We start from the raw sequence: 15,703 nt of genomic DNA, 5'->3' as shown, positions 1-15,703 counted from the left end.
TGCAGTCACTGAGGTCTGTCAGCACCTCCATTGTAACTGAACTTGTGAAGTTTTCATAATTCCTCACTACAAAGTGCTAAAACTCTGTGAGCGAGGCCTGAGCATTTTCATTCCTGCAGCACAAACTTCATTCAAAGGATTTAGGAGTTTGTTTTACTTTGCCTTAGGCCAGTTTTTGTTTGTGATTTTTTTGAGAGATATCATTCTGTAGCTTGATATCCAAATCAAAGTATTATCTACCTCCCCCTATCTCATTCCTCCAACTAAGCAGCATTGGGCAGTCACTGGCAAGGGATGAAAAATGAAGAGTGTGAATTAAGAGACTACACTGGTTCATCTGTTTATGGAAATTCATATGTCCTTTCTGATGGAGTAAAAAAAGTTAGATTTTTCTAAACTCTGTTCCTTTAACATTTTTAAAATTAGAAATGGAATTATCTCTAGAAGCTCAACCTCCAGAATCTGCAAACTGAAGCTGATTTCTAAGTTTCAGTCTGGTTCCCAATAGTATTTGAAACAGTATTTCAGTTTCCTCATTGAGAGTTTTGATTTGAACTGATTTCTGAAAGTTGCTTTGCAACTTTGGAATATTATTTTTGTCTTGAGTAAAAAATTAGAGCTAGTGGTAGAGGGTCACTCCCCACTAGTGATGGAAGTGAACTACTGCACTCATGCCTCCTTCAATAACTAGAATTGTCCCAGCACAGTGCATTTGATTTGTACAGTTTTGTGATTTTGTTTGCTAAAACACTGAGCCTCACTGGTTTACTTGGCAATTTCAGTGTGGTGATTGCTCTCTCTCTGCCTGTGTGCACTTCCAATTAGACCAGCACACTTCTAGAGACAATTTATATACTCAAAGCCAAAACCAGGTGAAACAGCATTTAAATAATATGGTAGTCATGTCCTGTGCAAAGAAAATATTAATCAGAGACTAAGTAATTTATGATACATGTTTGTTAATTGCACATGTAGACTACACATGGTGTTCCCTGTCTTCTCTCCTAAATACTCCTGGTACTGTTAATACCTCTGGGTTTACCTTGTGGTTTCTCTGAACTCCAGTTTGTAAACCCCCTGCAAGTGTAATCACATTTAGTTCTGGTGATGTTTCACTACCATGGCATGGAAAGTTTATTAACCCTGTAGGTCTCTGGAGCTATACATTTGTTTCTTGATCTCAGTTGCATTTGAAGGATGAATCAAAATGTTTCTGGCTTTAATGATAGCTTCTGTAATAACTTTTTATACTTCCAAATTTGGAATTAAGAGAAACTTAAGTTAGCTTTGTTTCTCTGTTGTAAGGCAGAGAGGTATTTAAGGCCATACAGCTGCTGAGACAATGAGATTTGCCAGGGTTTTATGCTATAGAAAGTATCCAGTATGCTAATGAAGTTGAAAAAAACTTGAGACAAATCAAATGCTGACAAACTGAAAAGTAAGATGTAGAGTAAAAGGTATTCTACAGCCCTTTTACAAAACCCATCCACTTTTGCCTTCCATTCCACAAGTTCTATCCAATTTAGGGATCCAGGAAGCTGATTTGTGGGTTGTTTTTTTTGTTTGTTTTCAGTAGGAATCGATAAAAAATTATCATTAGATCTAAGGTTAAGGAGTTTTGATTTGGGGGAGAAGGTCATCTCTCAGAAAACCAGCTGACAGCAGTTTGACCATTTTTTATAGTCTAGCTATGGAACCTCTGTATAGAAATTTCAAAGTACATCACCTGTAAATATACTTTGGTTTAGAAAGTATAAAATGTCAAGATTGCTTTTTTATCAAGCACAGCAACAGAGAAATAAGACTTTGTTTGAGCACTCCCAAGTGTAAATGTAATAAAATGTAAATATTGAAATATATAAAAGCAGATACAGAAACTATATCAGTGACAAATAGCTAATAGATTTGAAGTACAGGGATGGATTTAATTGTTGAAATGAATGGAATTATTTTGTATAAATTATCATATATCTCTGTCATAGAGATAAGGTGTGGCTATTCTTAAGGTAGTCTTTAATTGCATTTTCTTTGTATTGTTTATGAATCATGTCTTCATGCTTTCTTGTCTATTTTTGTTGTTGTTTTTCCCTTGCTTGTTTTCAGTCTTACCCTATGGTACTTCAGTATCGACCTAGAATTGACTTCGGTTAGACCAAAGGGCCAGATCCCACTGAGATGAATCCTGCACTATTTGTTTACCCATCGACAGATTGCACAATGAATGGATGTGCCTGGATTGGGGGGACACAGCCAGAATTTCAGCATGCAAATAAGGACATTGTCTTTCTTAAAATTGTCAGTTGCATCTCTGTTGTTTCTATTAGAGCAAGCCAAGTGCCATTCTGCTACTGAAATGTGCATAAGATATTTGTGTACTTAAGAGTGTGCTGCAAATCATAGCCAAAATCATGAAGTGTACAGTCAAGACTCAAAACCTATGGAATATTTTTGCTTGCGTGTTAGAAAATTTTTCTGGTCCTAATATTGATTACACTAGCAAAATGGCAGAGTGCTCATTCATGTGGTGTTGCAGTTTCACACACTTACTATTTTACTGAATATTGTTGTTCAAATCATAGAGTACTGTAAAAATGATTAAGGATTATACCTTGACAATATTTTGTATAGAAAATATATATAGAAAAGTGGTGATTGGGCCACTACCTTTTCCTTGATAAGGTTCTCGTGGGTCCAGGTATAGCTCACTCATGAGTGTGCAACAGTCCTTTTGCAGTGAATGAAGATTACACTGAACAAGAGATGTAGAACATGATCATTCAAAATAGTAAATTTAAATCTTCTAAATTGCTAATATTGCTTAAAAGCATTGCAGCCTTTGTGATTGCACTTTCCGATGGTTTCCCTAAAGTTTGGAATTTGGGATACTAGCTATTTTTGGAAAAATGGCTTCTGGTCAGATTACATTTCTTCTAATAAAGCCTCCATGAAAATGAAGGTAAAATAATATAAATGTCTATGGAATAACTAAATTCTGCTACAAAAAATATGACCAAGGCAAATTTTTTCATAATTATTACTTTTCATTTTTCAATCTTAAAAGGAAATGTTTATAGAGGCCTATAATATGCTAAGACAAAAATAATATATAGCTTTAATTACATACTGTATCTCTTGTGACTATCTGGAGTTTAGAATTCATTACAGAAATTTTCATTAGTTAAAATCACTTCATAAAACTATTTCCATAAAATTAGAGGTAATGCAATACTGAAGATTAGCAGTCTGACCAAAATAATTGTTCAGGTCATCTTTTTTTTCCTAAGACCTGGTAGTGCTGGATAAAAAGTGATTGTTGCCTTAGGTATTGCAAGCATAATGGTTCTAGTGTGGGATGTTTCTTGGGGGTTTTGGTAATGTTGCAGGGAGCATAGCAATGTGTATGTTTTCTGTCTTCTGTTGTCTTTGCTTAAAAGTCAGTTGAGTTTTTCTGATCAGATTCTCTGGAGATACTTATTGTTAGTCACATTTTGTAATTTCTACTTAGTACATGCCTGCCAGTGTTGTAGATAGCTATTTACTTTCTTTAAGCTTTTTGCATACAGCAAAAAGGAACCACATCAATTTTTCACAAGCTACTGTAGAGTGAACTGATCATTCTTAGCCAGACAAAGTGAAAATTCTTTCTTGGGATCAAATACAAAAGATAGATGTAAGGCTGTAATTCCTTTGTAAGTTTATGTTCATGTACAGTAGTGTGTTCTGTAGGAGAAATCAGCGTGTTGTGGATTAAATCTGGCCCCTTTGATGTTGTTAGGAGTTCTAACAGGGATGACTCGAGGAATCACATGCAGTTGGGTTGAGTCCTACCATTGCACTCCAAAGCCCACATGAGAGGCAGAAATGGAGATGCTGGCGGTAGCAGTCTGTTGAGGAACCCGGCCACTACAGGTCAAGGCTGCACTTCTTGTGCAGGTGCCAGTGGAAGTGGGGAAGGAAAAGCTCAGGAAGCAGCTGCTGCCCCTTTCTGCAGTGTGCTGCCAGCACAGGCCCTGCTTTGCCCCAGAGCAGGCAGGGGTGCAGGTGCTGGCTGCAGGGAGCAGACATCCTTTCACCCACCCACTCTGTGACACGCTACTCACAGAAAGAAGATACTCCTTGTAGGGAGGGCCCTTCTCTGCAGAGTCTCTAGGGAAAAACAGATTCTTTTATATGTACAAGTCCATCTCATGGAGCAGCTTGGAAGAGCAGAGCATGCTTTCTGATTGAAAATGATTTTTCTCTTTAGTATATACAGTTGTTTTGTACAGTAGTAATAGGATATTATTTGTAAATATTTACATGCACAGACAAATTACACCTTACAGTTTTTATATATTTCATGTGTTTTTATACCAGAATTTTCACTGTAGATTTGACGTAAAACACCCGTTTCAGTTTATCACAAAACTAATGCTAGGATGCTTAAGTATAATTTCTGCATGGTTCAGGGCACAATTTTTTTCTTAACAATTGTGTTTGCTATTTTGAAAAAATTTAAACAGACTTGTTTTAAAAAGACAGGAACATATAAGTTTTAATCCATCCACCTAACAGGACCCTTGGAATTGCACTATTTTGCCTTGGCTTTGGAATGGCAACTAATAGAAGCTTTCTTTGACTGATAACTTCCTGTATTCATAATTCAGAGAACCGTGAATTTTCTCAATCAAAGTTGGATGTTGGTTTTGATTCCTAGTATTTTCTTGATGCAAGTTAAAGCTAGATTACAGAAGGCAAATCTTCATTTTAAGCATGGAAAATACTGACAGATCTGAATCGACATTCCCAGCTGCAAATGGTGGCATTAAATGCACATGAACCAATCACCTACACTTGATGCATTTCTGATTCGATGGCATGGTGCCTGAATGCTGCTATAGTTTAATAGTCTTTGTAAAAGTAAAGTGCCAGTGAAATACATATCTTAACTGGGCAGCTTGTGCAACACAGGCATTGCCTTCTTTACAGGAAATGTTCACTCATATAGTACATATGTGCCATGTCCCTACAGATACACAGATTTAATTAATTTGTGCCAATTAAGAGGATCTGAGCACCATAGGAATATAAGAATGCATGTGCAGATTCCTGTGTGCCAAAGATTGAATAAAGTGAAATGAGTACCTAGGCATTCCCTTCAGACTGCACCATATGCCGTGCTAGAGCAGATGCCTGGATAAAGTCACAGTTTTTGAGCATTTCCATGACAAAGTGTCACCACTGCATCCTTGTAAAGCATAGGAATATAAAATAAGTGTTGCTGCCACCGTGTTTCTATGACTTTCCCATATTAGCAGTATTTAACTGCAGAGGGACCTAAAAAATTCCACATTACTACCTAACCTTGTTGTCCCTTATTTAGCACATTTGGTGCTGCTTGGGTTTTCTTCCCTGGAAGTGAAAAACTCAGTAATGAAAATCATAAACAACTTTGTGTTGAGCATAGCTGGTTGCTGCATTTATCTAGTAACAAGCAGTAAGCTAGAATTTAGAAACAAGATCCTGTAATATCTCAAACAATATTGAATTAGATGATTAATCAAGAAATGTATCTTCCATGATGCATTTCTACACTCCTGGTAGCTAAGGGCCTAGTCCTGTGAAGGATTTTTTTAATGAAATACCAAATAAGATTGCTGCAGTAACTAAAGTGACTCATCACTATAGTAGGCATTGTTCACATGAAAGCTTTGGGGATTTGGGTCCTAGGAGTATGCAGTGCAAGAAATGTATTGTGCACACTCAGCTAGCTTGCAGTTATGCAAAGAAAAATTACAGAAGTGTTATCTTGACTTTACTGAAAATGTTACACAAAGTGAAGTGCCTGATTACTAATACAGAATACCTTTTAAGCCCATTATTTTCATTTGACAGGGTAATATTTGCTTCTGAGTTTTATCTATGGTCTTAATATTTTCAGCAAGAATATATCATAAACATAATTATTGAGAAGCTTTCATGGGAAAAAGGATAAAAAGAAATGTGTTCTTTTAGATAATTAAAATTAAAACAACCCTATCTCAGTAGAAATTGTATTAAAAGAAGTACTTTTATGTTGAAAATATTCCATTTTCTGCATGAGGAACTCTTTAATTCCTGATCTTGGTCCTTTTTTCTCCATAGGTTTCAGCAATTTGACTTGACTTTTCTGCTCTTATCACAAACCATTCTAGTGTATCTGCAGGAGAAAAGAGATCGATCCCATTCCGTTTAGATATAAGCTAGGCTCTTACTAGACAGACAAAATAATGGTCCAGAGATTCCTCTCATCTCTCCCATGAATAACTGTTATAAATGACTTTGTGAGAGAACTAAACAAATTTTCCTTCTTTGCTGTTTAAAAAAATAGGCCATGGCTTAGTCTTTTCATTGAACCAATCACTGACTTGTATTGTTTGTGGGTTTTTTACATTTTTATGTAACTGAAGACAAGGGGTATTTATTTATTCACTTCTCAGAAAAAAAATCATTCTTGAGAGGACTTGCAAAAAAAGGCATAGCATCCAGCTCAGCCAGATACTATGTCTGGTAGAAATACTAGAGAACAGGTATCTGTTCAAAACCAGTCTTAAGTCTCAAAATAAATAGATTGAGCCTTGTTTATAGAGGGGCTACATAAAATACTGGTTGATAACATTCGTTGATCAAACTCATTTTTGTCCTGGAAAAGTGTAAAGGCAATTAAGACTTACATCCTTATCCAAGAGCTTGGTCCAGGTTCTTCACTTAATCTGGTAGACTGAAGGCATCTCTTCGCTTCCTACAAAAATGCATATATCATGCTGCATATTCCCCTCTCATTTTACTTCATGCTTTGTTGACTTCTTATTTTTCTCAGTTAAAATGTATAACCAGGCACCCTCCCTCCTGTAATTAATTCTAAGTTTTGCATGCCTTTTGGCCATTCCATACCCCACCCAATTTCCAACCCAAAAGTCAAAACATGAAGGACTTAAAAAGGTGAAATTGTACATGAGGTGTCAGCTCACAGGTTTCATTTATCAGGTAGCTCTCATGGATTTCAGCGAAGTTTTCACACTGCATTTTCAACCCTTTTTAGCCAGTTTGAGCAAGGTCATGCTTCCACAAGGGTTTCAGCTAAAAACACTTGTTTGAGGAGGGATTGTCGTCTGCAATCCCTGAGGACTGTGTTCCAGGATGAGTTCCAAGAAACAAGGGGATTGATTCCCCTGAAGGAAATGTGAAAACTTCCAACTGCACATTTACCTCTGATTTTGACACATAGGGGTTGTCTGACCTTCAGACCTCAGCTGGAATCCCTTGCAGGAATGTCCTTTAAAAGATGGTCTTACAATGTTTAAATATTTTTCCTCATAATCAGATCTACCTGTTGGCTTTCCTTTCTACCTTCTGTCTACACTGTAGATCAGATTAAAACCTTAGGTTCCAGAATAGGAAATTAATTAATTAATTCCCAACAGATTCTTCCATCCAAGGCATGTGCCATAAATCTTTTGCATTCAGGTAGCTTTCCACTACAGCTGAGTAAGGATGTTGTTTCATTCTCTAGTGAGCAATACTTACAATTTAGGTCTCTGTGGTCCTGGAGTGTGGCAGTGAAGCAGAAGAGCTCTGTACATGGGTAGAAATGTCCAGGCTATCTTTTGTATTTGGAGAAGGAGACAAAGTTCTGTAAGCTCAGGATGGAGGAGAAATTCTGGAATGAAAAATGTCTGTAAGTGGTAGTTTTTTGCTGTTACATTAATTTTAACCAAAGATAGACATTGGTTTGACTTTGCTTGCTTTTCTGAACCATTAGGTACTTTTCTTTGAAGTAACTTTTACGTGTATTTTTAGGAAATGCTTCTAACATGGTTGACAGTTGACAGGATGAGGTGAACAGAAGTAACTACTGTGCATTTTCCTTTTTCCTCATGACACTCAGTGGAAAGCAAAGAGCTGAGAGAAGGTTACTATACAATATACGAAATGGCTGCACAGTAAAATGGTTTTGCTGCTAGTTAATGTACTGAGGGTTTTATTACAAATGAAGTTGTAATGAAGATGTTTATTGTCAAAGTGCAAGGCACATATTTTATAATGGTATTCTACTCTTAAAATTCAGTTTTGTATTATATTGAGTATGGTACATATTGTTCCTATTGTCTCCTGAATTTTGATGTGGTAAAATGAAACATGCTCCATTTTTACTGAAAAAATATCACATACTTATTGATTTAAAATTAGTCTTTGTTGTCAGATATTTAGTTTGTTCTTAAAAACTAGGGTTTTTTAAAAATAAACTATTTTTATGGATAATCTGATTGCCTAATAGTTTTAAGGGGCCTATTTAATACCAAAGGTAACGCCACCCAGAAATGGACTTGGAGTGTGACATTGACACTTTCCTGGAGTGCCTGAATAGTCAAAGAGGTACCTGGAGCCAAACAAGCAAAACTGAACCAGTGGTAGTTCTCTGGGTCACCAAGCTGAAGGGTTAGGCACACCTAGCAGTTTCCAAACCAAATTAGAAAAGGAGAGAAACAACAGGAATAGCATTGAGGTTGAGTCAACAGAGTAGCTCGGAGTCCTAGCTGATGTTCCTGAAGAAAAGCACAAAGGCTTGCATTTACTGATGTGTCTGCTATACCTGGCCTGTGAACTAACAAAAAACTCAGTGTGCTGTCAATCCTGTAAACCTTCCAAAGCACAAAATAGTCACCAAGCTACTTTTGGGGTTTCTAGTCATAGTTCAGTGATATTTTGGAAGGTGGAAAGAGCAGATTTGGAGGGTAATGAGAAGATATTAAGTAAGTTTTACAGATTTTTATAGCTATTTTTTTAGCAAATGGCATTGCTGTCCTTGACGTGAGACCATTGATTAGTAAGAAGTGATTATTTTACTTGTGCAGTATAAAACAGAGAATAAAAAAATCCAAATTATCTTGATTTCCTTTTCCAGGATAGTGGTTAACTAAACTGGACAGTAATAGGTCAATATAATTATTTAGCTGGCTGAAAGATTTCATTAAAAATACATACTGATCTTTTTTTTCTCTAATAGAAGCTTCTTAGCATAAACATGAAGCAATGCATCATTTTTTCCCTTATTGCAGACTTAACTATTGAAAGTATTTTGCATTTTTTTAAATTAATGCAAAGCCTGAATTGTTGGATGTTCCAGGCTACTGAATAGATGATACAGAGTTACTCTCAATGGATTTTTTGGGGGTGGGGGCCTAAGTGTCCTTATATAAGCTGTGATCCAAGTTAAAAGAAAGGAGCCTATGGTGAGCAGTAATAATGTTCTAATGCTTCCTTGCATTTGATCAGTAGTTACCAGTTTTTAATAAAGCAGCCCTCACAGTACTTAGGAGCTCATAGAGCATATTGTGATCTTAAGTTGCTAATTTGTTTTAAAAAATAAAATGTTTTAAGCTTTTTGTCAAAAGTGATAACATCCTATTACAAATAAACCTTTTTGTGGTTGTAAAATTTAGCTTATAAATCATTCAAATTGAAGTGAAAAAAACACAGGTCATTGTTAATGACAGTCTATCCTACTATTAAGAATATATGTATTTTTGTAAAGGAAAAGCACTTGTAGATATTTAATCAGTCCAATATCTATCTATGTTAATGTTTTGGAAAAAAAAAAAGAAAACAAAATGCTGCTTAGAGAATCACTTACATATTTTTATTTTTTGTGCTCAAATGCATTTTCTGGTGATTTATGGAATGTTTATTCTGTGTGAAGCTGTATGGTTAATACAGCTGGGCTAAATGCATTTCTCACCTGAATCGGTTGTATCTGACTATGGTAATACATTCTGTGTCCAATCAGAAAGCAATTGCAAAACACAGGCTTGTGGTGCTGTTTGTCATCTTTGATATTAGCTTCATCCTGCCTTATAACTTTTCTACTTCATAGTAAGTATTAAAAATGCTAACCATTTGTGTTTCCATAGACATTTCAGGGTATATCTGGTTGTTTAGCTGAATCTTACTATAATTACTAACATTTTTATAAGATGACAGAATTTTACATAGAGTGTGTAATAAACAGTCCCCTGGATGAAAAAGCATGCAAGATTAGTCAAGTTTAATACTTCCCTTCCTTCAAAGGAAACTACTGCTGGGTACATGTGTGGAATTAAGTGCATCACTAAAGCTTCTGAGAATTTGTACAAATACTATTTTTTAAATTCAGAATAATTCACTTCTTGTAATATTTTGCAGCTATTTGAAACCTCACTTTCAGCTGTATTTTGATTCATCATAATGCATTAACAGTTTCAGGGAAGAAAAAATACAGTAAAGAATTTTATTGAAGTATAATAAAGAGTGGCAACCATATTTGTTTGTGTACATGTTAGTGCACAATCCAGAATCTCTTTACTTATTTCTGTGGGATTCTACAGGGATCTAATTCATGGGTCTGATGCTCAGTTAAGTTCTTCAGCTTGACCTCAGTGGAGTGACTTTCTATAATTATCCCTGTAGCTGAGACGTGAAATAAGCCAGACTTCCCACTTCCTCACTTAATTTCCTTTCATGGGTGACTAATATTGTTTAAATTTACTCTTATTATATTAACCTTCTCATAAGTAAGTTTTGCAATAATGAGTGTGTACACTAGCAGTAGAATTCATTGGTAGGAACTCAACTGAGTAAATGCTTGTGTTCTTGCAAACTGGGAGAGAATTTGATTCAAATTATGAACACTTGAAATGGCATCCTCTCATTTATGTTCATGCTTCACAAAGATTTGCAGTTGATCAGGATTTGATATGTTTTATTACATGAACATTGTCCATTTTTATAATTTCTGTTAAGAGCTAATTTCTGTAGTAATTCATTAGGATCAGCATCTCAGGGTCCACAAAGTAGCAATTTACAATCCATTCGATCTGAGTGCAATGCCAGTAGTGCAGGCTTGTATCTTTTGACGAACCAAATATGTTGTGTTTTGAAGTACTTTAAAAAGCACTGTAAGTTTCACCCAGTTCTACCAAAGGAATGTGAGGAGTTTTTTAATCTCAAATCTGAGTGTGGCCCTAGAAAAAATGAGACACATAACTGAGTCAGCATTAGGGATCAGTTTTCCATTTAGGGATGGGAAGTGCTGGTACTTGGGGTTTTTTTTGGCAAAACCCCATGGTCGTGCCTCCTGATGTAGGGTGAAGCCTGTTCAAATCTGCATCAACATCTGTAAGCAAGACTTATTTTGAAACAACAGTTCCTGCAAATCCTGTGAATGGGCCTCTAGAATCTTATGTATAAATGTATCTGGTATGAAATGATATTTCTGATAGTGAACTACCTGTACAGCTCGGTACTGATGATATTAAATTGCATATTCCATGCTAATGTCAAGGTTTACAGCACCTGTGTAATGGTTGATAACAAATGACAATTTGGCCTGACCTGTATGCTGCAAGATGCCTCTAGCCCAGCTGGATTAATTTTATGAAAAATCTAGATGAGCAAGAAGTATAACTAATCTGCTTACTAGCACTGAATTGCTCCTTTCTCAAAGCAATAAATATATTCATGTTGTAACATCTGTTGTGCAGCCTACAATACGAGTTGTTTTGTTGCATTGTTTCTATATAATTTATTTTGTGCAATAAAAAAATCTCTTGTTTTATCCGACTTCTTTCTAGTTTGTAATAATATTTGAATTAAAACATTTGCTAGCTTTATATCTTAATCATTTTAATCTTAATCTCACAGAAGTGTGAGTAGAAAACAGAATGCAGTAATATTATTCATTATAGAAAAAACAGAAGGTACTCACATGGCCTGATTTCCTTCTAGTTACTGTCATAGAGTGCTACCATTAATTTTCAGGAGTTCTGCCTAACATTAAAGGTGTCTGGACTTGGCACCCCATTTGAAAATATAACCAGGTGGGTTACAGTGTGACTGTGTGCTTGAGGCTTTTTTTTAAAAAAAAAAGGAAAAAACAATCCCATAGAGCTTCTGCAACTTGTTTTTTTAACCTAATTTCACTGCTTTTTGTTCTCTCCCTTTTTGATGTTTTTTGAGTTCATATGGTTTGATTATTCTGTGCACTTACCTTTATTATGGCATTGAGTTATTTTAACTCTGAGGTAGTGTAAAATAAAACGTATGCAAATTGGAAGGTAGAGGATATCCTTAAAAGTGAGCCCTTGGTGTGAAGTAACATTATTCACACTATATACTGAGCTACTGCAAAGAAAAACAGTGGAGGGAGCCCTGTTATTCAAGAGAACTTGCACCTTTTATCTGAGATGCTCCTATGAAACCTCCAATACCACCACATGAGCTCTGAGATGTGGCTCAGATTTGGAAATAATAGAAAGGATTGGTGATTGAACTAAAACGATCTCAGACAAAGTACATTTTGTATCTTCTTGTAAAATCCTTCTGCATGTTAGCAGAAAAAAACAATTGCTTCTTTTGTGAGCACAAAATGTGAAGGCATATGTAGCACATTGCAATACATACATGTGATTAAATAGGATTTGTTAATTACCAATTGGCTGTTAACAGGGTAAGAGCACCACTGGCTGCTCTGGCACCTGTGCAGATGAAGCACTGCAGCCTCAATGGCTTTCTTTGGACCTTTGTCACATGGGATATTTGACCTCCAGATTTGTCAAAGGTCAAACTAATACTTTCCCTTCTTCTAAAATTGTTCTTGAGACTTAAGGTCACTCAGTTCAAAAAACCCCAAACTTTACATAATGGTTCTACATGATGTCATTACATTCTTTATGAAACAGAAATTGAATTGTATATAAGTGCAAAAATCTGCTCCTAAATAGGGAACTTTTCCTGAAGCAAGATTTTCATTTAAAATGCAGTGATTAAATTAATATAAATAATTACTTTGTTTCAGATAGCTAAAAAGAGAATTATTGTGGGGAAAAAAAAAAAAACCCACATGCATAAGAATAGTAACAAACGCCTGATAAGTCATAAAGCTGGATTATGTTTTATAGAAAGAGGAAAGTAGGTGGTATACAAACAGCTGTTTACATCAGAGGTGTAGCACATAAATTTCCCTGCTGGAACTGTGATTCACATTGCTTTCTACCCTAATTATTTTTTCCTCTTTTATTCTAGAGGAGAATATGCAATGCAATGTCATTATAGGCAAGAGTAATGTTTTTCAGAGAAAAAGTGCTTTTGTAATTTAGGTTTCATTAAAGCAACAGAAATTTGCTGGCAGTATGTAATATGAGCACCTTGTTCCAGTGGCACACTTCCAACATCTTCATTTGGAAGGAAGACTGCTGCATTCACAATTCATAAAAGCATTGGCATCCATCCCATTAAACTCACACAGGAAAATGAAACCTTCTTATATGCAAAAACACCTTATCTTTTCTAAACTATTTATAGGTAATGTTCTGTAGTACACAAATAATGACAGTAAGTGCGCTTCTAGATACGGAAAATAATTACCAAAGGAACTTAAAAAAAGCTGTACTTAAAACCAATTTTGGAGGCACTTTAAATGCCTTGGATTTAATGTCATCCTTTTGCACATGCATGTGTCCTGTGCCCCCAAAGACTTCCAGTCCTGCTGCCTACAGGCAGCCTCTATAGGTTTGCGTCCTATTACATCTCCAGAACCAGCAGAACTTGATACTAGCTAGGATTCCTCCTTTAATTTTACTGTCCATGTCCTCCTAAAGTAATGTGATTTTGTCTTGACTAGTTTCTAAAATGTGGTTTATTCCCATGCTCCTCCCTGCAACCTGCTAGAAGTGTTGCAGATGTAGAGAGAGTTCTCTGTGCGCTCTTCATGTCCTTATGCTACACCCAGCATCAGGAGTTCTAAACGTCTTAAATACTGAGCCCAGGAGAGTTCACTGCTTCTCCCATGCTTGGCTACTTTATGATGTTGGATTTGTAAAACACCTTAGTACTCACAAAGAACTCATGGAGTGTGTTTGGTACTATTAACAGGGAAAGAGAAAGGGATATACTCCCAATGGGTAGCCCCTGGAAGCAAACAGCATCCAGAATAGAACCTGTACTTCTCTGAGTACCGCCCTCATCTCCAGTGTGGATTGCTTTATAATGCTAAACTGCAATTACACCAACTTTTTCCAGACTCTTTCTCCAAGTGTTCAGCTCAGATTGTTGTTCTCTGGTAATCAAAATCCCTGGAACAAGTGAATAAAGAGGCATGGATCTGTAGTGCTGAATAGCTGAGTAACTTGCAGCAGTCAGCCTACCCCTCTTTCCCTGTTCTGCTGATTGACAGAATCTTTCTTACACTGAAAAGGTGCTTCTGGAGTACCTGATAAATAAGCAAAAAAAATTTACTATGTTTGCTTGAGGTAAGTAATATACACCTTGTCTTTTAATCGTTATTTGGAAAAATTATTATAAAAGAGGTCTCTCGCTAATACTTGGAGTGGATGAATGTGCATGTTCAGAGCATTACCCATGTAACTTGACTTTTTTAAAAAAATTATTCAGAGATATAAAAAATCAAAAATGTTTGCTAATCAAAAAATGTGTTCATATAAAAATAAATACTTAAGTTATGCTAATAAAGCTTATTTAGAGCAATGATACTATGAAGGAAAAAATCTGCACTGTTGTTTTTGACCCAGGGCTGCTATAATTTAATTTTCTATACTTGCTATCAAAACAAGGTGTTATGTCACATCATAATAACAGAATGAAACCAAACACTTTTATGTAGATGCCTGATCCCTATGAAGGCTTGTGCTGAAATACATGTGTAACATGCAAGATGTGTACATAGGTTTTTAGTGTTGTGGAAATACAAATTGGCCTGCTGGTAGCATGCTCTCTATTTGTTTTACAGGTTATATTTAAAACAAGAAAATCACTTGGAAAATAGATGCCTAGCATTTCAAAGGAACCCAAAGTGCTTTGTAGGCAATGCATTTAAAACATACACGTGCAGGAGTGACTTTGCCATGGCAACACAGCCATAGGTAAAAGCAGAATAGAGCAACTCATCCCAAGAAAGTAATCCAAGTGCAAGAGAAGTGTTCAAGGTAACAGTCATGTGAAATCAGCCACACCTAAATCTGTTCAGGTCTGGTCCCTGACTGGAGAAAAGTGCCAGTAAACCTTTGCAGTGAGCTGCCTACCAACTGCATTCAGCCTCCAAACACTGATTTCTGCCTGCAGCTCCTATTCTATGGCAAGACTATTCTATGGCAAACAAATTCCCAGGTTAAGAAATCAGAGTAAAATGCTTTGTATCTATGAGCCTTAGTATAGTCTCAATTCCCAGCAAGGGGAAACTACTGCAGCACTGCTTAAAGAAGCTGGCAAGAAGTTAAATTATTCTGAGTTCCTTGGAATGTCTTCTGGATTTTGAGAAGGAGGTAGATGTGATAGGAGAGCCTACTTATCTTTCTAAGGGAGAGGGCTGTACTCTAATTTTCTTTATCCTGATGCTAGTCACGAGAGGGAGACTGGCTAAATTTTTTTGAATTTGAATAGCCTGCAAGAAATTCAGTCTTCAGCTCTGGTAGTTCTTATCACTCTCAACTGCACAACAGTAGGTGAGGACAAGAATTGCCAGAGATGTAACATCTCAGAGAGCACCATGTGGAGGAAATTGCTCAGCACACCAACACGAGGGTGTTTTCCAGGCAGCCACAGGCAGTACTGAGCCAGCCAGCTGTGCACAAGCTCCACGGCTGCAGTGGGGCAGGACTGGTTGAGCTATTTGCAGCTCTGTGCAAGGAAACTG

At 36.4% G+C, this 15,703-nt stretch overlaps 1 protein-coding gene across 5 annotated transcripts in view; it reads left to right on the top strand.

Moving 5' to 3' along the window:
• PCGF5 (polycomb group ring finger 5) overlaps positions 1-11,616 on the top strand; it is a 94,688-nt gene extending 83,072 nt beyond the window's left edge. For all 5 annotated transcript variants that reach the window (XM_063405652.1, XM_063405654.1, XM_063405650.1 and 2 more), the window contains one exon: positions 2,104-11,616. In XM_063405652.1, the coding sequence (XP_063261722.1) occupies positions 2,104-2,151 (48 nt within the window). In that variant the 3' untranslated portion in view covers positions 2,152-11,616. The remainder of the gene's footprint in view (positions 1-2,103) is intronic.
• Positions 11,617-15,703: the final 4,087 nt, after the last annotated feature.

Source organism: Prinia subflava, chromosome 9, assembly GCF_021018805.1.
Source record: "Prinia subflava isolate CZ2003 ecotype Zambia chromosome 9, Cam_Psub_1.2, whole genome shotgun sequence".
Lineage (NCBI taxonomy): Eukaryota > Metazoa > Chordata > Aves > Passeriformes > Cisticolidae > Prinia > Prinia subflava.
This window is presented reverse-complemented; position numbering and strand designations above follow the sequence as displayed.